Source organism: Suillus subalutaceus, assembly GCF_016647625.1.
Source record: "Suillus subalutaceus strain FC151 chromosome Unknown DFJ58scaffold_64, whole genome shotgun sequence".
NCBI classification, from domain to species: Eukaryota; Fungi; Basidiomycota; class Agaricomycetes; order Boletales; family Suillaceae; genus Suillus; species Suillus subalutaceus.
Genome location: NW_024540313.1, coordinates 154,835 through 177,619, shown reverse-complemented (window position 1 = coordinate 177,619; position 22,785 = coordinate 154,835). Strand labels below are relative to the sequence as shown.

The window sequence follows — 22,785 nt, the reverse complement described above, 5'->3', positions numbered from 1 at the left end:
TTATCGTAGAACGTTTAAAAGGCTTACACCGTCATGTACGCATCTCAGTCGTTGATACGAGACTGAGATGTGAGTAGCTACATACCCCCGTGTACTTTACAAAACTAACCAGGCATCCAGATACATTCGTTTGTCTAGGTACTTGAATACAATGAGTCGTTGATACGAGACTGAGATATACATTCGTTTGTCTAGCTCCTACCGTTTTGCGTGCTCGCCTCTACTCACTAGAGTTATATGGGTTTATATATTTAAAATCAGACCAAATTTTTATTATGGCACCACTTCCATTAATAATATTATGTGTGAATGGTCTGATTTTGTGATTTGAATATAAAGTCAAAAAAGTGTCCAAATAAGTCATGTGATTAGAATTGCCATATCTTGCCCATATGTGGTCTGATTCCCACAATTTATATCTCAGATTTTAGCCATGATGTAGGGCTTTCAGACATGTCCCTATATATTTGTATCATACCCAGGTGCTGGCTTGCTATTATCCAATTACATGAAAATGCATTAACATTTGGACACTTTTTTGAGCCACTGTATGATCATTGATTATTGTATCTCGGGCAGGATGTTAATGTACTGCCACCAGTCACCCATGTTATGTACTCAGCAGAATTGATCAACACGAGCTAGCATCACAACCCCATACTTAATGTCAGCACCACGGGTGTTTTTGTCGAAGGTGCAATTTGAAGCTCTGCTTGCGTGAGGCACATGAACTGAGATGACTTTGGCAGTATGGTACTGCACTGCTGCTGGTCGCCCATATTGTGCACTTAGTGGAACCGAGCAACACAAGATAGCATCACAACTGCATACTAAACATCAACGCCATGGGTGTTTTTGTTGAAGGTGCAATTTGAAGCTCTGCTTGCATGAGGCACACAGACTGAGATGACTTTGGCAGTATGGTACTGCACTGCTGCTGGTCGCCCATATTGTGCACTTAGCACAACCAAGCAACCCTAGCTACTGTCACAACCACATACCTAATGTCAACCCTAAGCATGTCATTTACACAACTTGGTACTGCGTTGTGTGTACCCGGCACCCTGGGAGTGTAGCCAGAGTTGGGCTGACACAGTCCGGCCATATAAATCCTTAACCAATACCGGCACTTGTTCAGAGATTGTGGAGGAAGTCAGAACATTCAAAGGTTACATACCATGATCAGGGCAGGGCAGAAATATGCACATGGCAGTATATGCCACTGGTCCTCAAATAGGCAGGTAATTGATTTGCAACTGACCGTCACAATTGTATCTCCGGCAATTTTTAGCCAAGTAAGTCCAGGTATGTATGTAGTGCTGCCGTGGTCCAGTCCCGAACCATGGTTCGAACCTGACCAATGGTCAGGTTTGTCCTTGGTTCGGTCCATGGTTCCAAAATTTGGACGGACTGGACCTGAAAGAGGTTCGTGGTGCACCATCACCCAAATGGTTCGGACATAGGTTCGGACCTTCCTGAACCATTCCGAACCCCAAACCGCAGCATCCTCATGTTATCGGCGAGGCACACACTACTAGTAATGGTCACTTCGACTTCAACTCAGCTTCAACTTCTGCCCCCATGGTCATTGGGATCCTCAGGATTTGCAATGACTTTGAATTCTTTCCGAAGGCTCACATCCCGCACCCCCGGCTCTCAAATGGGTTGTTTTCGCGACCCTCCAATATATATGGCTTTGGAGAGCGGTTGTTCACTTTGTTAGCAGTTAAAAGGAGCAAGCACCAGGTGAGTTCACTCATCATCATGTCTGAATCTGATGCATGCGCCCTCAATACTGATGGATCTCTTAAGGATGCTAAGGATATCATCTTTTATCATGATCCTGATGATACTGTCCCACTATCTACTCATTCCTCTGCGCCTACTCCTTCCTCTGCGCCTACTCCTTCCTCTGTGCCTACTCCTTCCTCTGCGCCTACTCCTTCCTCTGCACCTACTCTCACAGGTTGCAAACCAGTGCCAGTTATAGCTGGTTCTCGACGATCCATTCGCACGTCCAAGCCATCTGCTTGCCTGCAGGATTCCGAGAACATTTATTCCTTGACGAGCCGAAAACGTGCTTTATCCAGCGCTAATGAAATTCAACCAGCCCGCAAGAAAGTTATACCATCTTTATTTGACGATGATAGCCTTGACGATGACAACACTGGCAACAATACTGATCCTTTGGAGCCTGGCACTGACCAGCCTGAAGCCGAAGATGAATCTGAACCGGAGGACGATGCTGAAACTGAGGACAGCGCTGAACCCATGGTCATGCAAGTGGCAAAGAGCAAACGTACTGCTGACATTCACACCACCTTCACTCACCATGAAACGCACTGTGTATGCAACCCTTGCAAGTACGTAGTTAGTGCTGTGTGCATTGTTTCCTACTGATATTTGATAGGGACGCTGGTGAACCTGAGAGCAGGCACATATTTCGAGGAGGAATCTCTACACTCCGCACTCACGTTAGTCGGTACGTTCATGTCCTTTCATCTCTTGACATTTCACACTAACACATATCTATCAGCAAAAAAACACAACTTTCAACTCTACAAGGCTCATTGTCAAGCTGCAGGAATTGCAATGCACCCTCGCGCTATTCCAGCTGACGAGGGTCAGGCGCTGTGAGTTTTAACTAACCTTTTGTATAACACGGTGCTAAATAATTGACAGTTCGAGGCAATCTACCCTTGATAGTATATTCGTCGCCAAAGTGCCTACATTCACCAAGGCCGGTCTCCTAGAGTACATAATGGAGTTCATTGTGACCGAAGACGAGGCACTACAGCTGGTCGACAAACCAGCATTCCGAAACCTACTTCGCTATGTTTGCTCTGGCCTTACTGAACATGACATCCCTCACCGCACGAAGCTCACTGAGACCATCAAGGCACGCGCAGAAGCCATAGTCAATGTCATACATGAGCGTCTTGCGAAAGTTGATAGCAAAGTCTCTATGACATTCAACTCCTGGACTTCGATCATCGGCGACCCATTTTTATCCATCACCAGTCACTATATTTGGAATCCAGATGATAAACCCCAGCAATGGGAGTTACTGTCATATACCATATTCCTGGGTACAGATCCGAAGATCCGGATCTCAGATCCGATCCAGATCCGATGGACATATCCGTCGTCCAGTCCACAGATCCGATCTAATCCTTGTTTCATGTCCTGTTCATATAACTCTAACTATCGTTCATCTCCTTTCGGCATTCCTGTACACCGGTATACCGGTTATCCTTTACTTCCATTATGCTTACTGATCCGCTACACTTACTGATCCGCTTTAGCTTATACTTCATTCCCGGTTATGATACGTTATCCGTCCGACTTACCAATATGCTGTACACATACTTTGCTTATACTTCGTACATAGCCTTGCACCTTTGCTTATTGATCATTCCGTTAGTTATCCGTAGTATATAAACCCTTGTATATGCGCTGTAGTAGATCAGTTCGAATATCATCTTAGATTGCACTCATTCTGCCTGGACTCTAAGTCCCTCCGTTATCCGTCCGGACTTGAGTACGATACTCTTGTCTACTCCGAGACTTAGGATTGATTCCTATAAGTCTATATATCCGTCTCTGTCTTTGGACAGTCTTCACCCGTTAGTTTCTAGTTCGGATCCGATCCGGATTAGCTGTTACTCTATACGTTCGAAATCCAGAAGCCTTAACAGATCCGTTACGATACTTATCCGTCTCACTAGACGCGAAACTCTAGCACCCTGAAATAAGGGGCAAGACTCGGGAAAGGGGCACAGCGCATGAGCTGAGGCCGAAGCCCTTCAGATCCGATACGACTTGAGTACGGTCTTAACAGTTACATCGCGAGCAGCTTAGTTTTGCACATATCGAGGGCAATCACAGCGGGCAAAACATCGCTTGTATGCTTATCAACTCGATTGACACATACAACCTCCAAGAAAAGGTAAGGTCTGGCCTACTATCCTGCAGCAAGGCTAATGATTCATATAGCTTGGGTGGATGACCTCTGACAATGCGAGCAACAACGATACCACAATGAAGGAGGTCGCTCATGAAATTGATCCAGAGGGTGTCCAGTGGATACCTGCCATGCACCGCATCAGATGCCAGGAGCACATACTGAACCTTGCTGCACGACACTTTGTAGATGCCGTTGCACCCACTCCTCAAGCTGCGCTTATGAAGAAGATCCGTCAGGCGCTCGATACGGGGAACGACAATGAGCTCGACATTTTGAATAAGGAGCTCGCAGCCATGGAAGTAAATGGTGATTGCGAGAAGGATGATGTGTTCGACACTGTTGATTCACTTGGTAAAGCCCTTGTGCTCATTGAGCAGGTAAGTACTACATTACTATTCTATACTCTTACTGACTGGTATTGTTAGATTCGAAAATCGCCTCAAGCTCGTGCCTTCTTCAAGAAGGCCTGCAAAGAAGAGAACGTCCCTGCGCTCGAGTTATTGCAGTGGATTAGGACTTGTTGGCTTCTCTATACAAGTGTCTTGATCGCATGCTACTCTTATGTCGGGTAAGTCTTTTTTTTTTAATCAGTGTTCATCAGTTTGATATCTATAATTGAACAGGCTGTGAACCGCTTCACGAACCTCGCCGACGAAAGTAAAGAAGTACCGAATCTTCACAACAAGTCTTACAATGATTTCAAGCTCGATCGGAACGATTGGAAACACCTCGCGCTCGTTCATCAAGTCCTGAAGGAACCAGCTACTGCCCAGCAGTCATTCTTGTCTGCAAAACACCCAACTGCGTCGCAAACGATCCCAACATTGGAATGCCTTGCGGACCGGTGGCAAGAGATGGCAAACGATGACCAGTATGTGCCGATTGCAGATGCAATCAAGCAAGGACTCAAGAACGTCGACAAGTACTACAAGAAAACGAATGACTCCAATGTATATTTCATTTGTCTCGGTAAGCATTAATATTATTTTCTATGTTGCGTGCACATCTAATTATATTCATAGTCCTTGACCCCAACTACAAACTTGCCTATGTCGAAGATCGATGGGACACTCGAGATGTTGCGAATGGGAGGGCTCACCTCAAGGCTGTGGTAAGTAGTATTAGTTCTGACTGCTCATTATCCTTCCTGAACTTATGTTTATAGTTTGACAAGTATTATAAACCGCCAACTCGGGCACCTGCCAAAGAACCCGCTCCGCCAACAAGACCCTTGCATGGAAAATCGGTTTATGGTGACGCATGGATGCGCGAGGCCATCAAAACCCATCAAGCCGCAGACCAACGTGCTCATAATCCTCATCAAGAACTCACGATGTATCTGTCTTCGCCGCTAGAGGGAAGCTGACAACATTGTTGCCTGGTGGGGAGTAAGTAATCTCATCATGACCTGTTTATTTGCTACTTAAATTGTTCCTTAGCTTCACTCATTGCAGTATCCTACTCTAGCACGCATTGCACGAGGACTACTTGCCTATTCAAGGAAGCTCCGTCCCCTCCGAACAGGCTTTTTCGAGCGGAGGGATCACTTCTACTGTTCAACGCAATGGACTCGCAGCATCCACATTCAGCTCGCTGCAGCTATTGAATGCAGCATACAAGAATGGCCATGTTTCCACAAAGGTTGAGGCAAGAAGCAGCTTGTGTTGGATGTGTAGCTACGAGTACAAGTTCTATCTACGTTTTTTTGCGCGCTGTAAAATATCTACGTTTTTTTTTTGCTCACTGTAAAAAAATTTGGGTTCGGTTCACGTTCGAACGTGAAAATAACCGGACCTGACCATTCCGAACCGTTCGTAAAGGTTGCAGTTCGGGGTTCGTCGAGTCTAGTAGAACCGGACCTAGGTCCGGTTCTTGATTCTCGCTCATCCCTCTGTGAACCTGACCGAACCGGACCACGGCAGCACTATATGTATGGCTTTCTCAGGCAGGGTACAATTCTGATAGATATTTTACATATTTTGGATCAGATAAAGCTTTCTAAGAATGTATCATTTTCGGGTCGGTTACCTGATGATTAATACTACTATGTGCTACAGTAGTGAATATTTGCTACAGTTACTACAGGTTACTCCTGGCACCTCTTGTAGCTCTACATAGCTCTGACTTCGGCTACATAGAACTATAGAGTAACCTGGTTGCCTACATAGCACTACTGTAGCTCCATAGCACTATGTAGCTGTCACAGGGACTCCCATGATTTTTGGTTTTTCCTGATGTGGTCTCCCACTACTAGTTCCAACGTTGCAACGTTGAGTACTGAGTCGCGGGGAGAGTGCAAGGAGTTTTGGCGGCTTCCTCGCAAGTCAGAGCTTCTCTTTGCGATTTCTTCCTTCACGAACCATCCGTTTGGTGTTTTAAACTCGTGCCAACCACAAGCAGAGCACTGACCACGTCGCTCCGCCCCTTCTCTTCACATCTTCGAACTTCCAGTAAGAGCTCTCTCTCCTCACGACATCGCCCAGTACATACTAGAAATTGTGACGCCTATTTTATTGCACAATTATATCGTGTCATTGAGCTCAATGCAAACAACGTGATACTCGGACATCGCGGAATAAGTCAACAACCCAGTGTTTACTGTGTTTCCTGAGGATGAGCAACCAACTTCGTTCCAGACACCTGTCCCAATTTCATCCTTTCCAGTCCTCCAATGATACCTTCAAGCCCGTTCGGGAGAACCTCATACTTGTTCGGCTACATAGTAAATGTGAGACATAGAAACCAGCAACAATGGTCGCAGAACAAACCTGTATAGTACCCTCTGAAAGCCACTTTTCGACTACAGCCCAGGAGCTGCTGCACAGCTCTTCATTTTGGGGGGCGTGTGGACCCGCGAAGGTCTGGATGACCTTGCGCCCCTTGCCTTCATCCTCCTTGACTGATGCAGGAAGGGTTAATACGAGGGTACCATCGTTTGCAAGTAATTCCCATCCAATAGACTGTGTTTCTGGCAATGAGATAGCGTCATAAACAATTCCGATAGGACTGTCAGTAATTTTGCTGATGGCGGCCTTCAGTTCTTCGCCGGAAAGGTTGCGATCAAAAAAGTGGGTTGCGCCGTACTTCCTGACAAGTTCTTCATTACTCGGAGAGGCTGTAGTAATGATAGGATAAAATCCTGACAGTCGAGCAAGTTGGATAGCTGCAAAACTGTCAGCATGCGGTCGAATAGGCGAGTCCCACTACGCTTACTGTATGAACCCACAGAAGAAGAACCGCCAAGGATGACAATGGGTTTCTTTGATTCGTGACCGCCGGCGCTTTTCGTCCAAGGAGGGGTTAACCCAGCTCCAAAATGATTTCCGTACAATCCCACCAGTGCAGTATCCAACCCCAGAGGAACAGTAGCTGCGCTATCGAAAGATTCACTTGAAGGAATCTGGAATGGGATGTAGATGACGATGTGCTTAATGAACCTTTTCATAACTTACCTTTGCTGTGCACCTCGCGTCGGTCAAGGTATACTGCTGAAACGCAGCAAAGTCGTTAGTGAAATCGCCATGCGCCAATCTGTAAACCGAGGTTGAGCCTATGCATTCAGGGCGAACCCAAGGAAAAGAATTATCTAACACTCTATCGCCTTTACGAAAATTGTCGACACCTTCCCCTAATTCCTCGACAATGCCAGCAATATCCGTGCCCAGAACGGCAGGGTAATCAGTCACGAAAAACCCTATGTCCTTGATCTTGTAGTCAACCGGGTTCAGCGCAGCAGATTGGATCTTGACCAGAAGCTGCCCAGCTCCGGGACTGGGGATGCTGCGTGAGCCAATCTCAAAGTTGCCCTGCTTTTTCGGAAGAACAAGAGCTTTCTGTTGGGGAGACATGCGAAAGAGATGTGGTGGATAGAGTCACGATGGTTGGGGGCCTTCCAACCTTGCTACCTATATATAATAAAGTGAAAGTTCTTGATGAGGACGAAAGCATCATGGATTATTCATGATTACGGCTGGCAAATGACGGGTGTTAGTAAGTACTTCCTGTAGCATCAGCTTAATAACAAGCTGTGCCCTGCGGAATAATGCCACATGCAATGCGCATGATATGCGACGCTAGAAATAGCAGGAGTCTCGCGTAGGTGTGTTACGGTCTCTTCGACGACACGTAGCACGCTGAAATCGGCAACAGCGGAATCGACGTGGCGTGTAACACAAATATTTGAAATAAAGATAGTACAAGGTGTTGTCACCCTCCTGTGGCCCAAAGTACATATTGTGCAGTCCGTATTGCAGCCTATGAAGTTCGTCTGCCACTAGCTCATCACCTGCAGACAACGGGTCTGACAACCCGGAGAGATCGATTTCGTCATATCCAGGATCCTGCCTCTGCAACGTCTGAAGCTTGAAGGTGGGTAGTTCAAATGAGGCAACAAAGATGTAATCCATTGTTTGATGTGGGAGTGGTATATCCGCAACTGTGTGCGGCCCTGCGTGTCACGGGCAAGGCAAGAACTTTGGTGAAGAGCGATGTATTAGTACAACTTGAAGTGGCTGACTAAGCTCTCGCCTGGGTGTGACGCTTAGTGGTCCCCCACTAGTTCCAACGTTGAGTACTGAGTCGCGGGGAGAGTGCAAGGAGTTTGGCGGCTTCCTTGCAAATCGGAGCTTCTCTTTGCGATTTCTTCCTTCACGAACCATCCGTTTGCTGCTTTAAACTCGTGCCAACCACAAGCAGAGCACTGACCACGTCGCTCCGCCCCTTCTCTTCACATCTTCGAACTTCCAGTAAGAGCTCTCCTCGCGACATTGCCCAGTACATACTAGAAATTGTGACAGCTGTTGTATTGCACAATTATATCGTGTCATTGAGCTCAATGCAAACAACGTGATACTCGGCATCGCGGAATAAGTCGACAACCCTGTATTTACTGTGTTTCCTGAGGATGCGCAACCAACTTCGTTCCAGACACCTGTCCCAATTTCATCCTTTCCAGTCCTCCGATGATACCTTCAAGCCCGTTCGGGAGAACCTCATACTTGTTCGGCTACATAAAAGTGAGACATAGAACCACAACAATGGTCGCAGAACAAACCTGTATAGTACCCTCTGAAAGCCACTTTTCGACTACAGCCCAGGAGCTGCTGCACAGCTCTTCATTTTGGGGGTCATGTGGACCCGCGAAGGTCGAGATGACCTTGCGCCCCTTGCCTTCATCCTCCTTGACTGATGCAGGAAGGGTTAATACGAGGGTACCATCGTTTGCAAGTAATTCCCATGCAACGGACTGTGTTTCTGGCAACGAGATGGCATCATAAACAATTCCGATAGCGCTGTCAGTAATTTTGCTGATGGCGGCCTTCACTTCTTTGCCGGAAAGGTTGCGATCAAAAAAGTGGGTTGCGCCGTACTTCCTGACAAGTTCTTCATTACTCGGAGAGGCTGTAGTAATGATAGGATAAAATCCCGACAGACGAGCAAGTTGGATAGCTGTAAAACTGTCAGCATGCGGTCGAATAGGCGAGTCCCACTACGCTTACCGTATAAACCTACAGAGGAAGAACCGCCAATGACGACAATAGGTTTCTTTGATTCGCCAACGCTTTTCGTCCAAGGAGGGGTTAACCCTGCTCCAAAATGATTTCCATGCAACCCCACCAGCGCAGTATCTAACCCCAGAGGAACAGTCGCCGCGCTATCGAAAGATTCGCTTGAAGGAATCTGGAATGGAATGTGGATGACGATGTGCTCAATGAACCTTTTCGTAACTTGCCTTTGCTGTAAACCTCGCATCGGTCAAGGTATACTGCTGAAACGCAGCAAAGTCGTTACTGAATTTGCCATGCGCCAATCTGTAAACCAAGGTTGAGCCTATGCATACAGGGCGAACCCAAGGAAAAGAATTATCATACTAACATTCTATCGCCTTTGCGGAAATTGTCGACACCTTCCCCTACTTCCTCGACAATGCCAGCAATATCCGACCCCAGAACTGCAGGGTAATCGGTCACGAAAAACCCGAGGTCCTTGATCTTGTAGTCAACCGGGTTCAGAGCAGCAGAGTGAATCTTGACCAAGAGCGCCCCAGCACCAGGACTGGGGATGCTGCGGGAGCCAATCTCAAAGTTGCCCTGCTTTTTCGGAAGTAAAAGAGCTTTCTGTTGGGGAGACATTGCAAAGAAATTGTGGTGGTAGAATCGCGCTGGCTAGAACCCTCCAACCTTGCTACCTATATAATAAAATGAAACATCTTGATGAGCAAGAAAGCATCGATGATGGCGGACGGATTATTCACGATGATGAGCATTAATTAGTAAGGAGTGTCTACTTCTTGTCAGCTTGATAACAAAGTTTATACGACACATGACAACATTAAGTCATGCGTCACAATTAATGGAAAGAATAACACTGAAATCCCACAAGCAGTCCCATGGGCAACAGCTGCTAACTAATCGTGAATGTCCAAAAGTCAACGTGGCGTGTAGCGTACGATACATAAATATAATAAAGATAATACAAGATATTATTATCCTCCTGTGACCCGAAGTCCATATTAATGTGCAGTCCGTGTCGCAGTTCTAGGAAGTTCGTCTGACACCTCATCAGCAGACAACTCGGAGAGATCGCTTTCATCATATCCTATCTCCGTGGTGTCTGAAGGTGGGTAGTCCGGATGAGACGATAAAGAAGTCACCCGATGTTTAATGTGGGTCGCAGGGGGAGTGCAAGGACATTGCACCGCTTTGAGCCCCCGCGGTACAGGAGTGGTGATGCATACCTCGGGAACGTAACGGCCTTTCAGGGGTGGAATTCGTATGATAAGTTTCGAGCTGCCGAGCGTTATCTTCGGGGCGGATGGTGCACCGATGTTCATGTCTTCTCGACGTTTACTCTTGGGCTTCCGAGGACGAACAGGAGTCTCCAAGCCTTTGGGTGTCCGCTTTGAAGTAGGTTTTTCAGGGTTCCGGTTCTCTGTCTTTGCTTTCTTCTTCTTCGGAAGACCTGCTTCTTCTGAGCCTTCTAAGTGAGTGACTTCCTCTTCCCGTTTACGTTTTCTCTCTAATGCAGCTTCCTTTTCGGCAGCCTCTTTTGCGATTTCTTCCTTCAAGAGCTCCGCAAAACTTTGAGCGTCTCCTTGTAACCACACATCAAAGACGCCCTCCCATTCTCGCGTCGGCCCTGGAAAATCAAAGTTCAAATAGATAGACTTGATGGGAGAGTCGTCTGTCGATGTAGCTGATCCCTTGCCGGGAGAAGGTGCCGGTGTCGCAAGACCTGTATACGCGGACGTTGTATCCTTCGACGTAGTGCACCCTCGGGCGCGTACCGCCTTCGAGAATTCACGAACCATGCGTTTGGTGCCTGGAACCTTTAAACTCGTGCCAACCACAAGCAAAGCATCCACACCGCTCCGCCCCTTGCCTTTGGAACATCCAACAAGATCCCTCCTCGCAACTTCGCCCACACCCTCCCCATCTTTATGTAGTTCGTTGTAAAGAACCACACTGGGTCGCAACTTTCCCACACCTCGGGCTCGCTTTCCGACAAGTTGACGCGTCTCTTCCATTTGGGTGCACTCGGGGCAATATGGGGGTGTTCCTGACGTTAGGGAAGACACGTAATTCCCGAGTGGAAATGTGTGCATGCATGTTTGACAATGCAGCGTCTGCAGCGTTCCATGTAGCGGAATGCAACGAGGGACCTCAACAACAGGAGACATATATCTTGATCCCGGTGTCATCGGCGGGCTATCTTGCGAACAATGAGCGCTAGTAGATATCGCAGACTGATCAGTGATGGGAGGACCAGTCGATTTCGGCTTAGATCTCGGTTTTGCTCGTCTCTTATCGAACTCCGGGATACCAAAGGAAAGACCAGATTTCAACTCGATAGCATCGATATTTTGGGTGTAGACACGCAGGAGCCTGCCCCTGTCATCAAGCGACCGCAATGCTTGATGAAAAGGCGTGGGGCTGGCTGCTTGCGAGAGCTCGGATAATTGAGCTATCATTTGGCAAAACATTGATGTCGTATGTTCATTCTATTAAACGTGTGTAAGCCCGTCGACATCCATGAGTATTAAGCACGCGTGATGGTTGAGGCAATATGAGGCAATAGAGATTTTCCATGCGAAATCTAGGAAAATCGAACATGGACAAACGATAACTCACGTTGAATACTGACGCATCAAACAAGTCTCTCCCCGAAGACAATGCTTCTTTCGGGTTGTCTCGTTTCAGTGTTTGAAAGAGACCCGACTCTGAGCGAAAGTCTGGAATTCCAGCAGAAACTGATATACCAGCACCTGGTACAAGGTCAGTTTGACTAAGACGACGGTAACTGAATTTTCCAACGGTCGGAAAACGCACCACACACAACAACCAGCCGTTTGGCCTTCAGGATGGCCTTGATAGCTCTTCGCAGGTGCAAGTTTGGGGTTTCAGAATGCACCAGAAATGATGGTGTCGGGGGAGGAGGCGAACTTGCCTCCAATGGAACGAAGAGGGTCATAATCCTGTTGCCGATGTGATGGTGAGGAACAGAGGTGTGATATGTTCGATTGAAAAACGTCAACCAAGGGGGATGTTCCCAAACCAGGTTATCTGGCGTCAGCCAAGCGGTGGCGCGGGAACCTAATACATGTACAGGTATCGTAATGCATTATGCCAGCCACACGACTTTCCTTCTACTATCATGGGCGAAGACAATGGTCTGTCTGAGAAAAGAACTCTGTGTGTTGCACAATATTGGCGCGGACGCGATTCCAATGGTAACAGGATGCCACTTCACTGGGCACTCTTTGCGATCTCCAACGCAAATCCCGATTCGATCAAAGCCAGCTGCTCTGGGAAAGAGCATTCAGATCAAGTAGATCACTGGGGGACTTGTTACCAAGCAATTGGCAACATAGACACCTTTACCTACTCTTGCATCGAAGATGAATGCATGGAAATTCTTGCCGAAGGCTATCGTGGTTGCCTGGTGGTCGGAGAGATTGATGTGTTTTCGGAAAAGGAGATAGGCACGTTGCTTCAACAAGTAACTGTTTATCGAGGCAGAGAAAACTGGAATTGTCAGAACTGGGTGCTTGCCGCTCTCGAGAGGCTTAAAGCCTCCAATATTATCGGCAGCAACGTATCACGCGATGGCGTTCGGAACGAGCTGGAGGATATCCTGAACGATTGGATAGAATGACTGGGATCAATCTCCAGCGTGATCTCATACATTGTGGTATGTTTCTCGTGCACTTTACAAACCGTGCTCAAGATATTTCAACAAGTAATCGTTGTCCGCTTCATATACGTTGTACTAGCACATGTATACGTTACTGAACACCCAAAGGCAACACGAGGCTGATTCTGTTTGTACACCTCTCGGACTGTATCGAACACGCCTTCGATACAGCTCCTTGTTGGCTCCTCGAGAACCTCTCAGATCTCTGCCAAGATAATTTGGGCCTGTGTTTGCGCACCCCGAATCTTCCATCTCTGATCCAAGACTTCTGCAATTTAGTTCGTTATCAATTGGTCCAGTGACGTATTCATTTCAAACAATCCGTGGGTTGCTTTTCACACAGATACTGCTCATGAAGTTTCTTGAGTAGCACAATCCCCATGCTTTCAAAGAAGATGAATATTAATGCGACCTGCAGGCTGGTTGGCCCAACTGGTATAGTTGATCCATGGATCTGGAACTTATCTGTGGAATCGCAGCACCTTAAGGCCATCGTAGGCCAGTCTAGGTTATTCACCTTGCCCAATCATCAGCCGGCGCATTTGGGCAACAATCTGAGGTACCTATGTACCTGACGCTCGACCGTGCGGCGCATGGGTAACGGGACCGGTTTATCTTCAACGTGTGATCATAGTTTACGGATCCAGACCGATTTATTATTGACCAACCATGTCATACTGTTTCATCTCCTGGAATCCACAGATAGGTTCCTAGTAGGGGAGCAATTGAACCCCATTCCACTATGAAACAGGAAGGAGGTGGCATTCTCCAACTGGCGCCTGCGTGCTGATGCCTCCTTCCGGTTTTAGAGTGTTCCCATTGACACCAATCGGAAGCCTTAAACGAGAAGTCTGTTGCCTTGACCGTTATCTTCTGGAAGACTCCGCTTTGCACGGTTGCAGACGATTACCTATCAGGGATAAGGCTGAATAAAGTGACTATGTTGACGATAGCAAGTTTAATTGATACAGGTGTATGGGAAGCTCGACCAGATCAGTGGACTGACTGCCGAACTTCGCGAGACGGTAAAGGATAATAACGTTGAAGAGGGTTAGTCCCGTGTCAAATGAAACAGAGGAAATGGACGTCAAACGTTACACCCTCATGGTAGCCGTTATAAGAACAGGACTAACAAGGTAAAGGAATGGATACCATAGCATAGAAGGAAGACAAACACGCGTTCGCTGATAAAGACAGCGATACGATACAACACACAACATGGTACAAAGAGCAAGGAAAAAAGTAAGAAATGCAACAGGCCCTTCCATACTGAATTTCCTACGCGAGGTTGCGCAAGTGGTCCATATAATTAATCCAAAGCGAGGACCACGACCTGCACGCAGAAATCGAGGTCGTGAAGCACGGTATGAGCGGAAAAGAAAGAAAGGAAACTGCGTAAAATCTGTTATGATTCCACTGAGACGACCGATGCGCATTCCGTCATTGACGACGATTGTGCAATTTTCCGCAAAATCTATAAGCAATAAAATCAGCACCCAGACGAGCTTACTAATAGGGTATATGAAATGAATGAGTCTTACTAACCTGAAGGTAACACTCTGTAGATTGTACGCCATTCAAAGCCCATTTACCATCAATTATGATGGAGGGCACGCCATTCACACCGCTCGCCCGAGCAGCATCAATCATTTGATTGACGCAGTTCTTGCAATCGGTATCTTGCAAGAAAGTAATAGCCTGCACATTGCAGCAATTCTGGGTCATCATGACTGCTGATTGAGTTTTACATTGAACCGCACCTCTGTCTTGTCCATCAAGCCAACTTTCTCTGCTGCATCAGCAAGAAACTCGACGTCACTAACGTCCTGGCAATCGGCGAAAGCGGCTTTAAATAGAATATCGTTGAGGTGGCCTTGCATGGCTTGCCCGCCAACTTTATATGCTTTCACAGAAAGTCTGTGGGCAAGAGTAGACCGGGCCACAATCCCGTCTTCTGCACTATTAATCCATTGTATCAGAAGAAAACGTTTGCCGCATGCTAAAAATGCTTACAGCGGTAAGCCAGCTTTCTGTCGTCAATTCCTCGATCATTTTCCACTTGCTTTCCGCTTGCTCTTTACCAAGCTTCCGAACGAGGTAATCCCTGCGATTGGGCACTTTTTCACCTTTCACTTTGGGGACCTCGGGTACGGATGATTGGCAGAGGAGAGTAAATGGCCGGAATTCCACGTCGAAACGTACATCCAAGTCACGACATGCGGCAATAGCGTCTTTGAGCGACTTATTCCCGATGTAGCAAAATGCGCAGACCTGTTAAGTGCCGGCCAATGATGAGAAATGGGAACCATGGAACATGCAAAGAGAATAAGAAGGTAGACGTACATAATCCGAGATGAAGATGATTTTGATAGTACGCTGAGGTTCAGGGGACAGGGTAGAATCTGAATCAGACATCCTTATGATAGAAGGATTAATGGTCCGCTCTTGGACTTGTTATTCGAAGCAGACACGATCGGGGACGAGGGCACAGTGGAAATGACTGAAGTAGTAGATATTACAGGTGAAGGGTAAGGGTCCTACACCAGCGTCAAATTGTTCGGGTTAAAAGGCGGAAGGAAAGGTGAGAAACCCGGATGTTACGGACAGCACAGATGCTGAAAAGTGAGTAAGCTGAGGAGCTAGTACAACCAAGCCACATTTCATTGGCGGGAAATCTAATCCATTAGCAATACTCGGCGTGACGCTGATCAGTAAGCAATCAGTCTGTGACACGCACGTGACACTGCCAATTTGAAATTCGCCTCACACGCGCCCCCGGTCCCCGGATTACTACCTTTAGCACCGAATCTTTCGAGTAGTTCAAACATTAACGCTGATCAGTTCGTCATCTGAGACTTTCTCAGGACCACACGCAAGGCCTAAATCTTGACTCGCTTTCCCAACTTTCCAAAAGTAAAGCTGTGTTACTTCCTATTAGTCATTTAGTACTGCGGCCACCATCAAAGAGGGTCCCGTTCGATTCTTATCATTTCAAAGCTTAGGAGGCCCGAAAGCAGGAGAAAAACCTACGCCACGGAAATATACACTGTCTCTGAAAACGAATTTGGAACTTCAACCACTTCCTGTAAGCCCCACAGTCAGCACGCAATTTATAGGTAAGATGACATAGTCAGACGTACCGCCCCTCGTCTCGCACATTCGCTCGCTTTAGTATTCCACTCCTTTTTCAGCAGATAGAACTGCACTCTGATCCCCATTGCTTCCCATTTTTCAATGTCCGCGAGCAACATTTCCCACAGATCACGATTTTTGACCGCCTCCCCGCGACTTGTCTTCCACCCTCTCTGCTCCCATGACGGTACCCACTTGCACACGCCGTTGACGACGTATTCTGCGTGAGTACCGATGACAATACGCATGAACCCTTCACCAAGCCATACCCGTGCCCTCAGCCTCAATCGCAGCTCGCAGCTCAGCCCGATTTCTTGTGCGCGGGTGGCCCGGAACATTTTCCAGTGGTATGGAAAAACCCTCCGTTCCGGGTTGAACGTACACGCCACACCCCGCCCTCGCGTTTGGAGTGTTCTCGTTCACAGCTGCACCGTCTACAAAAAGTAAAACGGAGTCCTGGCGGGTCACGTCAGTGTGAATGAACCGTGGTTGACGGACAGTGCACGCATTGATGGCAGGTACAAATAAATCCAAGGGATGAGTACCCTCATGCACGACGAACCGTCGTTGCGCAGCAGTCGCATTGATTGGTGGGCCGTAGTTGCCAAACTTCAATGCTTCCATGGGCATAGCCGGAAGCGACTCTATGTCAAATCTGAGGCCACCAAACCTCAGTCGTTGCGAATACATTATTACTCTCCAACTTACCGATCCTCGTCATCTGGATCGTCGGCAAGATTGTTACCATCACCAGCGGCTTGTCGAACGTCGCGAAGAAACTTCAGGAACTCTCCGGTTCAACTCTTCGGCGGGAGGTTGCACAGCAGAATTGAAGGCCTGGCCTAGCGGCGAAATTTCACGAGCCCAACGTTTCCGGTCACGCATTGCGCTATTTGGGTTCGTGGTTGCAAAAGCTCGCTTAAGTTCATCCCAGCCGTATATGCCACCAGCATCCTCGAGCGGAGGCACAACCAGCGGCTTCGATGACTTTCAGTTCCTTGACGCCAGACGCGTACGTCTCCGCAGAAATCAGTGTTATCTGATGTTCCCAATTGTCCTTGAACAAGGTGAGACCTAGATCATATGAAAGCTGGAAGATACGTACCCCAAAATCATACAAGTAGTAGCATTTCCCCATAACCCCATCTTTCAATGCCATCTTTCGATACTTTCCGGTATCCTCAAAGAAATCGTTTAATTTGACGTCCTTCTCACTGAGCCTCGCGCGTGCCGATGTGGCCCAGTCGTCATCTTCATCTTCCGGTGTTCCCATATGAATAACAACAAGTTTTTCCCTATAATCCATCGAGATGAAACGGCGCTCCTCACGTGTCGGAGGACGACGCGTGGGTTCGAACGTGAACTGATGGAGGTGGCAGTTTTGCCAGCTGAATGCGTACTGAATTGCTGCATGCAACCGCTGGAAGGTCCAAGAGGCGGGAACGGAGAATGTCCGAGAAATGACAGGGTTACGAGAACCGATGAGCTCGACTTTGAACGTGTAGATACGAACAGGCATTCTGGTCTTTGCGGGGGAGCGCTTAGCGCTTGGCTGGAGAAGCACAAACGTAAATGTGACAGATGGCCGCGGAGTTTGAATTTAGCATCTAATACCAGAACCAACCTACTTAACATGCTCATTCTCCAGTCTAGTCAAGAAAGAGGTAGCATAGATAATTGTGTAAACTGTGCAACGCAGGAAGTCTAGAAAATTGAGTTCACGATATCACCACCGATGGCAGCACCTAGATATGAATGGTTAGGAGTATCAACTTGACGTAAAAATAAAGCAAGCGAACCTGCACCGAACCCAAGACCACCAGCAGCCGACTGTGCCATCTGGAAATTATATTGATAAATATTTATAGACAGTTTCTGCGCGGTAGACCTACCATAGTGCCAAGATTTCCGAAACGACCCTTCTTTGGGGGCTGCTGAGGAACTGGCTGAGCCACTGGAGGATTTCCCGAATAAGAATTATAAGGAGGCACGAGAGGTCCGGAAGGAGGCGGATAACCTCCTACAGGAGGACCAGGAGAAAGATAACCACTGGCTGGAGGGGCAGGATAACCACCGGTTGGAGGTCCAGGTGGTGGACCAGGTGGCGGCGGGTATGGTTGTTGCACAGGCTGTGGTGAAGAATACTGTGGAGGGCCTGGAAGACCTGGAGGCATGTACTTGGGCTCCGAGGCCAAACCATACTTCGAATCCGATGATGTCCCTGTCTTTTGAAATTCAGGGAAAGACATTGGTGGTGGAGAGACAGACCGCGGAGCCAGTCTCTCCACGTATGTGGAAGGAAATAGGCCCTGCTTCCCCGACTTGATTCGACCTGTCCACCAATCTACGTTGGTCTCTTTCACGATTTCTATGATATCTCCGGCATGGAACGATAGATCATTGGGATCCTGTCATGGCTTTAGCAAATCCGCAGCGCCTAAATGCAGATGTGATATACACCTCGCTTTCCCAGTCCCAGATCGCACGGGCTTCTAACTTTGGCGACACACGCAAGCCAGCATTATTGTTTATCATGAGGCTCTGAGCGGGCGCCGGAGATATTGAAAGGCGCTGCGTTTGCTGTGTGATTGCTATCATTGATCCTGCCACCCCAGTGCTAGGAAGCTTGAGTAGAATATCGCGGCCATCCGATGGAGATATCTTGTTATGAGACATCAACAACTCGACATTCTGCCTGGTCTGTGAAACTATGTGATCCAGAAGAGTGTGATTAGACATCCTGAGAGTGAAACTTGGATCACAATGTGGAGGTGAAAGGATAGACGTAAATTCATGACAAGAGATTGATATTGCCTAATCTAGTTATACAGGGGGAGGGGCCTCTCGCATCGGATCCTATATATGCGGACTCTATGCGGTCACCAGCCACCAACATCGTGTTGTTTCCTGTGCCAACTCTCAGCGCTTGAGTCTCTTCTACTCACCGACTATCACATCATATGGTCCGATTCGTTATATGAATACAAAGGCTCACACTTGGCGAAGCACCGGGATCTCAAGATCTAGATTCAGAATTAGCGAATATACCGTGGCCATTAGGATGGGGTATCCCTCTAATACTACATAGCAGTGCCAGCAGCAAGCAAGTACGCTGCAGCTCTGGCTATTTTACAGGCATCTAAGTACGTTGTAATTAACGTGGATGGTGACCAGTGAGTTCCGTCCTCGTACTATACGTAATGCCGTAGTGTGGACTCGGAGCGCAATCCGAGCGCAATCCGATAATACCGTAACAACCAAAGGCCTCTGAAACGAGACCTTGTCATTCATCATAGAATGCCCTTGCGAATCTGCCTGAATCGCTTATCGAATAGCCCAGGTGCATTGAGCTGCTCTATAGTCGGCGCTACAGCGGGGTGGAATGCACCACCGAGAGGCGAAACAAGCCACGATAACCTCCTCGCTTCAAGGCACAAGTCATCGGGGTTTGGATCTGCAAAGGCTCTTTTTAGGCCCTCCCATCCCAGGACTCCGTGACTGTTCTCGAGGGGTGCGCAACCAGATACTTCGAGAACCGAGACTTCCTTGACATTAGACGTGCTAACGGCCAACAAAGTAATTTCGTGTTCCCAAGCATCCTATGAAAATGGTTTGGTCAAATTCGGATCATCTCACAACGTGGTATCACTTACACCAAAGTCATATTCATAGAAGCAGCCCCCTAGGGTTCCGTTGTTGGTGACGTCCCCGCGATACCTCCCGTTTTTGTCCCATACGTCCTTGAGCTTGACAGTTTTCTCATCCAGGACGATGTCGTTAGGCCCCTCTTCATCATCCCGCCCCATCATGTCTGTATCTTGTATCGATACGACTTTGTTGATGCCCCCTCCAATTGGAATTTGAAACGAAAACACGTGGAGATGCTCGTTCTGCCAGAGGAAGACGTGCTGGATCGCGGCATGAAGCTTTTGAAACGTCCATGATGCGGGTATGGAAAAGGTCCTCGAGATTTGTGGGTCTCGAGACTCAAGAAGATCAACTTTGAAGATGTAGGTACGGATGGGCATTTTGTGAATGGCTTTCTTTCAGCCTTCAGACGACTATATATCTAAGAGTTTGAGAAGCACTGGGGTAATTGAAGGCACACAAGCCCGGGCTTTTACGTCGTAGAACCAGCACTCATTGATCCTCGGGGCAAGGACACGCACATTACATCAACAGAAGCTCCAATTCGGAATGGAGACAGTGTGCTCAAGCAATGATCTTTATTGGCTAGTAACATTTCCTTCGTTCACTGCTTCGCTAATCTATGACGGTCCGGGGATCATGCGGTCAGGGTGAGGTATTGGAGTACACTGCCTGAGTTTACTGGATTAGATCTTAATCCCAATGTTAATGTGCACCGCCTTGACATTAGTGTAACTGTAGGCTGGGTAAGATCATCGGGCGTCGATCAGATAAGAAATTAACTTACTTCTCAAGAGCATCTTCGCCTAGGTCTCTGCCCATACCAGATTGCTTGAACCCACCAACTGGCAATCCAAGGTCCGGCCAATTACTGAAGTTCACCTATGAACCCGGACCTGGTGATCAGCTGACTTGAACGTTGCGAGAACTATCTCACACTCACCCACGCGGTGCCTGCCTCGATGTTGCTTGCCACACGCATTGCTCTATCAATGTCCTTCGTATAAACCGAACACGCGAGTCCATATGTGGTATTGTTCGCTTGTTCAATCACCTCTTTGACGCCGTAAAATGAGTTACCAACGGGAACATGAAATATCAGCGCACCTTCTTCTGCGGAGAATTTCATAATTGCGGCTACTGGACCAAATATTTCTTCTTGCACAATCTTCATGTTGGGTGTGCAGTCCGTGAAGATCGTAGGTTGTATGAAATAACCTTCTGTGCCATACCGTTCGCCACCAAGGCGAAGAGTTGCACCCTCTGCTTGGCCGGATTTGATGTAATCCATGACACGCTTACGTCGGATATCGGTATTTGTTATAGGCTGTTCAACTGCGCACTCACTTTGAATTGTCTCTCAGATATCTGAGGCCCCTGAAACGTGTCCGGGGAAAATGGATCGCCCACAGAAAGACACTGAGCACTCTCTGTGAACTTTTGCAGAAAGTCATCATAAATGCCTTCTTGCACGTAAATCCGGGACCCTGCAACACAGAGCTCGCCTTGGTTCATGCTTCGTGACCTTCAGGAACAAGACATGAGAGGAAAAGAACCGAAAACGCACAAAATGCCATTTATAGCCCACTTGACAGCCTGATCAACGTCCGCATCATTAAAAATGATACTCGGACTTTTTCCACCCAGCTCGAGGCTGATTTTCTTCAGGTTGCTTCTTGCAGCTGCTTCCATGATCTTTCGACCCGTGAGAGTACTCCCAGTAAATGCGACCTTGTCGATTATCATGCTTTCACCAACCGCTTGACCCGCGGTGTCACCGTAGCCGGGCACGATGTTGACTACTCCGGGTGGGAAACCGGCTTCTCGTATCAATGTGCATAAGTAGAGTGCGGAGAGAGGTGTGAACTCAGAAGGCTTCGCTACGATGGTATTTCCGCAAGCGAGTGCGGGGGCTAGTTTCATGATAAGCGTGCTCACTAGAAGACACGGGGTGAGTAGAAAATAGCCTCATAAGCTTGGATACCGACAGGGAAAGTTCCACGGAACGATTGCGCCCTGCCATGTGCTCGTGAACATCCAGTTTACAACGTAATGAGATGATTATTTACTCACGACTACCCCAATAGGCTCGTGACGAGTAAAACCAATCTTGTCAGGGGTTGTCTAAACTCGTCAGAAAGGGGGTTTTGTGTTGCAATTATCGATAGACATACCTGAATACTCTTCCCCTGTAATTTGTCAGCCCAACCGGCGTAGTAGCGTAGAAGAGAACCTGTAATTGGCAAATCCATTGCCTTGGCCGCGTGGAAGGTCTTGCCTAGCAGAAGCGGATCAGTGTGATCCAATTAATAGGGGGTGCCTGCCAGTGACTGACCGACGTTAAGGGCCTCGAGAGCAGCAATTTGGTCAGTGTTGGCATCGACAAGATCAGCGAGCTTGTGAAGCAGTTTGCTTCTAGCTTCCCCGGACACCTTTAAACCCCAGTGTTCCTTGAATGCTGCTCTTGCTGCTTGTGCTGCAATCTCAATGTCTTCATGGTCTCCGAGTGAAACTCGGGCAATAGCCTTGCAAGTAGCTAGTTTAACCTTAGTATCAAAATGATGAAAAGCTGTATGCTCAGGGAGTCATACCCGGATTAATCAAACTGAAGAAATCCGTCAGAATCATTGACCACTTGTACTAATCATAAACACTCACTCGATCGTCCCCTTATTGACGGGGTCGACAAATTCACCATTGATGAATAGTTGAGTAGGGAATGTAACGGCACCCTTGTAAATGGTAGTATCGAACTGGTACGTGCAAGTGGAAGCCATTGTCACGGAGGAGGCAGAAAGGAGAAAACCTTGCCAGCCACCAAGTACGGTTGGGCAACTGGTTTTTAT

General features: G+C 47.6%; 11 protein-coding genes across 11 annotated transcripts; 2 read left to right on the top strand and 9 right to left on the bottom strand.

Annotated features, from left to right (window-relative positions):
* The first annotated feature begins 1,490 nt into the window (after positions 1-1,490).
* DFJ58DRAFT_792403 (uncharacterized protein) lies at positions 1,491-1,889 on the top strand. Its single transcript, XM_041390352.1, has 2 exons — positions 1,491-1,746; positions 1,813-1,889. The coding sequence occupies exon 1, from the start codon at positions 1,511-1,513 to the stop codon at positions 1,721-1,723; it is 213 nt and encodes a 70-aa protein (XP_041243143.1). The 5' UTR covers positions 1,491-1,510; the 3' UTR covers positions 1,724-1,746; positions 1,813-1,889.
* Positions 1,890-6,456: 4,567 nt separating this feature from the next.
* DFJ58DRAFT_422465 (chaperonin 10-like protein) lies at positions 6,457-8,028 on the bottom strand. Its single transcript, XM_041380327.1, has 4 exons — positions 7,420-8,028; positions 7,181-7,367; positions 6,736-7,130; positions 6,457-6,682 (listed from the first exon to the last, which is right to left on the bottom strand). The coding sequence occupies exons 1-4, from the start codon at positions 7,813-7,815 to the stop codon at positions 6,563-6,565; spliced, it is 1,098 nt and encodes a 365-aa protein (XP_041243142.1). The 5' UTR covers positions 7,816-8,028; the 3' UTR covers positions 6,457-6,562.
* A 678-nt stretch (positions 8,029-8,706) lies between these two features.
* On the bottom strand, positions 8,707-10,221 carry DFJ58DRAFT_746269 (chaperonin 10-like protein). The gene is made up of 5 exons (XM_041387451.1): positions 9,842-10,221; positions 9,684-9,777; positions 9,466-9,646; positions 9,021-9,415; positions 8,707-8,972 (listed from the first exon to the last, which is right to left on the bottom strand). The coding sequence occupies exons 1-5, from the start codon at positions 10,096-10,098 to the stop codon at positions 8,853-8,855; spliced, it is 1,047 nt and encodes a 348-aa protein (XP_041243141.1). The 5' UTR covers positions 10,099-10,221; the 3' UTR covers positions 8,707-8,852.
* A 157-nt stretch (positions 10,222-10,378) lies between these two features.
* DFJ58DRAFT_792384 (DHS-like NAD/FAD-binding domain-containing protein) lies at positions 10,379-12,515 on the bottom strand. Its single transcript, XM_041390351.1, has 3 exons — positions 12,295-12,515; positions 12,097-12,230; positions 10,379-11,966 (listed from the first exon to the last, which is right to left on the bottom strand). Exons 1-3 carry the CDS (start codon positions 12,434-12,436, stop codon positions 10,479-10,481), a joined length of 1,764 nt encoding a protein of 587 aa, XP_041243140.1. The 5' UTR covers positions 12,437-12,515; the 3' UTR covers positions 10,379-10,478.
* Positions 12,516-12,570: 55 nt separating this feature from the next.
* DFJ58DRAFT_422377 (uncharacterized protein) lies at positions 12,571-13,322 on the top strand. Its single transcript, XM_041380325.1, has 2 exons — positions 12,571-13,156; positions 13,206-13,322. Exon 1 carries the CDS (start codon positions 12,620-12,622, stop codon positions 13,118-13,120), a length of 501 nt encoding a protein of 166 aa, XP_041243139.1. The 5' UTR covers positions 12,571-12,619; the 3' UTR covers positions 13,121-13,156; positions 13,206-13,322.
* Positions 13,323-14,564: 1,242 nt separating this feature from the next.
* DFJ58DRAFT_728836 (thioredoxin-like protein) lies at positions 14,565-15,574 on the bottom strand (the record flags this gene model as incomplete). The annotated part of the gene is made up of 6 exons (XM_041385645.1): positions 14,565-14,633; positions 14,705-14,857; positions 14,920-15,118; positions 15,173-15,185; positions 15,241-15,430; positions 15,503-15,574. The coding sequence occupies 6 exons, from the start codon at positions 15,572-15,574 to the stop codon at positions 14,565-14,567; spliced, it is 696 nt and encodes a 231-aa protein (XP_041243138.1).
* Positions 15,575-16,136: 562 nt separating this feature from the next.
* Positions 16,137-16,728, bottom strand: DFJ58DRAFT_422341 (uncharacterized protein). The gene is made up of 2 exons (XM_041380323.1): positions 16,300-16,728; positions 16,137-16,242 (listed from the first exon to the last, which is right to left on the bottom strand). Exons 1-2 carry the CDS (start codon positions 16,627-16,629, stop codon positions 16,186-16,188), a joined length of 387 nt encoding a protein of 128 aa, XP_041243137.1. The 5' UTR covers positions 16,630-16,728; the 3' UTR covers positions 16,137-16,185.
* A 370-nt stretch (positions 16,729-17,098) lies between these two features.
* DFJ58DRAFT_422357 (MM3350-like domain-containing protein) lies at positions 17,099-17,841 on the bottom strand. Its single transcript, XM_041380324.1, has 2 exons — positions 17,397-17,841; positions 17,099-17,348 (listed from the first exon to the last, which is right to left on the bottom strand). Exons 1-2 carry the CDS (start codon positions 17,808-17,810, stop codon positions 17,217-17,219), a joined length of 546 nt encoding a protein of 181 aa, XP_041243136.1. The 5' UTR covers positions 17,811-17,841; the 3' UTR covers positions 17,099-17,216.
* Position 17,842: 1 nt separating this feature from the next.
* On the bottom strand, positions 17,843-19,080 carry DFJ58DRAFT_422338 (SH3-domain-containing protein). Its single transcript, XM_041380322.1, has 4 exons — positions 18,752-19,080; positions 18,184-18,699; positions 18,091-18,130; positions 17,843-18,036 (listed from the first exon to the last, which is right to left on the bottom strand). The coding sequence occupies exons 1-4, from the start codon at positions 19,028-19,030 to the stop codon at positions 17,996-17,998; spliced, it is 876 nt and encodes a 291-aa protein (XP_041243135.1). The 5' UTR covers positions 19,031-19,080; the 3' UTR covers positions 17,843-17,995.
* Positions 19,081-19,174: 94 nt separating this feature from the next.
* DFJ58DRAFT_746263 (MM3350-like domain-containing protein) lies at positions 19,175-20,429 on the bottom strand. The gene is made up of 2 exons (XM_041387450.1): positions 19,945-20,429; positions 19,175-19,890 (listed from the first exon to the last, which is right to left on the bottom strand). The coding sequence occupies exons 1-2, from the start codon at positions 20,317-20,319 to the stop codon at positions 19,582-19,584; spliced, it is 684 nt and encodes a 227-aa protein (XP_041243134.1). The 5' UTR covers positions 20,320-20,429; the 3' UTR covers positions 19,175-19,581.
* Positions 20,430-20,625: 196 nt separating this feature from the next.
* DFJ58DRAFT_728832 (putative 1-pyrroline-5-carboxylate dehydrogenase) lies at positions 20,626-22,716 on the bottom strand (the record flags this gene model as incomplete). The annotated part of the gene is made up of 11 exons (XM_041385644.1): positions 20,626-20,674; positions 20,727-20,821; positions 20,883-21,236; positions 21,287-21,455; positions 21,507-21,876; positions 21,928-21,955; positions 22,013-22,063; positions 22,114-22,217; positions 22,275-22,475; positions 22,531-22,544; positions 22,598-22,716. The coding sequence occupies 11 exons, from the start codon at positions 22,714-22,716 to the stop codon at positions 20,626-20,628; spliced, it is 1,554 nt and encodes a 517-aa protein (XP_041243133.1).
* Positions 22,717-22,785: the final 69 nt, after the last annotated feature.

Coding starts and splice junctions, on each gene's coding strand:
- DFJ58DRAFT_792384 (XM_041390351.1), bottom strand. CDS start 12,436: ATGACCCTCTTCGTTCCATTGGAGGCAAGTTCGCCTCCTCCCCCGACA. Junction 12,231..12,294: donor ACGGCTGGTTGTTGTGTGTG/GTGCGTTTTCCG, acceptor ACCTTGTACCAG/GTGCTGGTATATCAGTTTCT. Junction 11,967..12,096: donor TTGATGCGTCAGTATTCAAC/GTGAGTTATCGT, acceptor CACGTTTAATAG/AATGAACATACGACATCAAT.
- DFJ58DRAFT_422341 (XM_041380323.1), bottom strand. CDS start 16,629: ATGTTCCGGGCCACCCGCGCACAAGAAATCGGGCTGAGCTGCGAGCTG. Junction 16,243..16,299: donor AATGTGCGAGACGAGGGGCG/GTACGTCTGACT, acceptor TGGGGCTTACAG/GAAGTGGTTGAAGTTCCAAA.
- DFJ58DRAFT_422338 (XM_041380322.1), bottom strand. CDS start 19,030: ATGTCTAATCACACTCTTCTGGATCACATAGTTTCACAGACCAGGCAG. Junction 18,700..18,751: donor TCTGGGACTGGGAAAGCGAG/GTGTATATCACA, acceptor AAGCCATGACAG/GATCCCAATGATCTATCGTT. Junction 18,131..18,183: donor TCGGAAATCTTGGCACTATG/GTAGGTCTACCG, acceptor TATAATTTCCAG/ATGGCACAGTCGGCTGCTGG.
- DFJ58DRAFT_422465 (XM_041380327.1), bottom strand. CDS start 7,815: ATGTCTCCCCAACAGAAAGCTCTTGTTCTTCCGAAAAAGCAGGGCAAC. Junction 7,131..7,180: donor TTCTTCTGTGGGTTCATACA/GTAAGCGTAGTG, acceptor ACAGTTTTGCAG/CTATCCAACTTGCTCGACTG. Junction 6,683..6,735: donor TTTCAGAGGGTACTATACAG/GTTTGTTCTGCG, acceptor TTTACTATGTAG/CCGAACAAGTATGAGGTTCT.
- DFJ58DRAFT_746263 (XM_041387450.1), bottom strand. CDS start 20,319: ATGCCCATCCGTACCTACATCTTCAAAGTTGATCTTCTTGAGTCTCGA. Junction 19,891..19,944: donor TCTATGAATATGACTTTGGT/GTAAGTGATACC, acceptor CCATTTTCATAG/GATGCTTGGGAACACGAAAT.
- DFJ58DRAFT_422377 (XM_041380325.1), top strand. CDS start 12,620: ATGGGCGAAGACAATGGTCTGTCTGAGAAAAGAACTCTGTGTGTTGCA.
- DFJ58DRAFT_792403 (XM_041390352.1), top strand. CDS start 1,511: ATGTTATCGGCGAGGCACACACTACTAGTAATGGTCACTTCGACTTCA.
- DFJ58DRAFT_746269 (XM_041387451.1), bottom strand. CDS start 10,098: ATGTCTCCCCAACAGAAAGCTCTTTTACTTCCGAAAAAGCAGGGCAAC. Junction 9,416..9,465: donor TTCCTCTGTAGGTTTATACG/GTAAGCGTAGTG, acceptor ACAGTTTTACAG/CTATCCAACTTGCTCGTCTG. Junction 8,973..9,020: donor TTTCAGAGGGTACTATACAG/GTTTGTTCTGCG, acceptor ACTTTTATGTAG/CCGAACAAGTATGAGGTTCT.
- DFJ58DRAFT_422357 (XM_041380324.1), bottom strand. CDS start 17,810: ATGCCTGTTCGTATCTACACGTTCAAAGTCGAGCTCATCGGTTCTCGT. Junction 17,349..17,396: donor ACTACTTGTATGATTTTGGG/GTACGTATCTTC, acceptor ACCTTGTTCAAG/GACAATTGGGAACATCAGAT.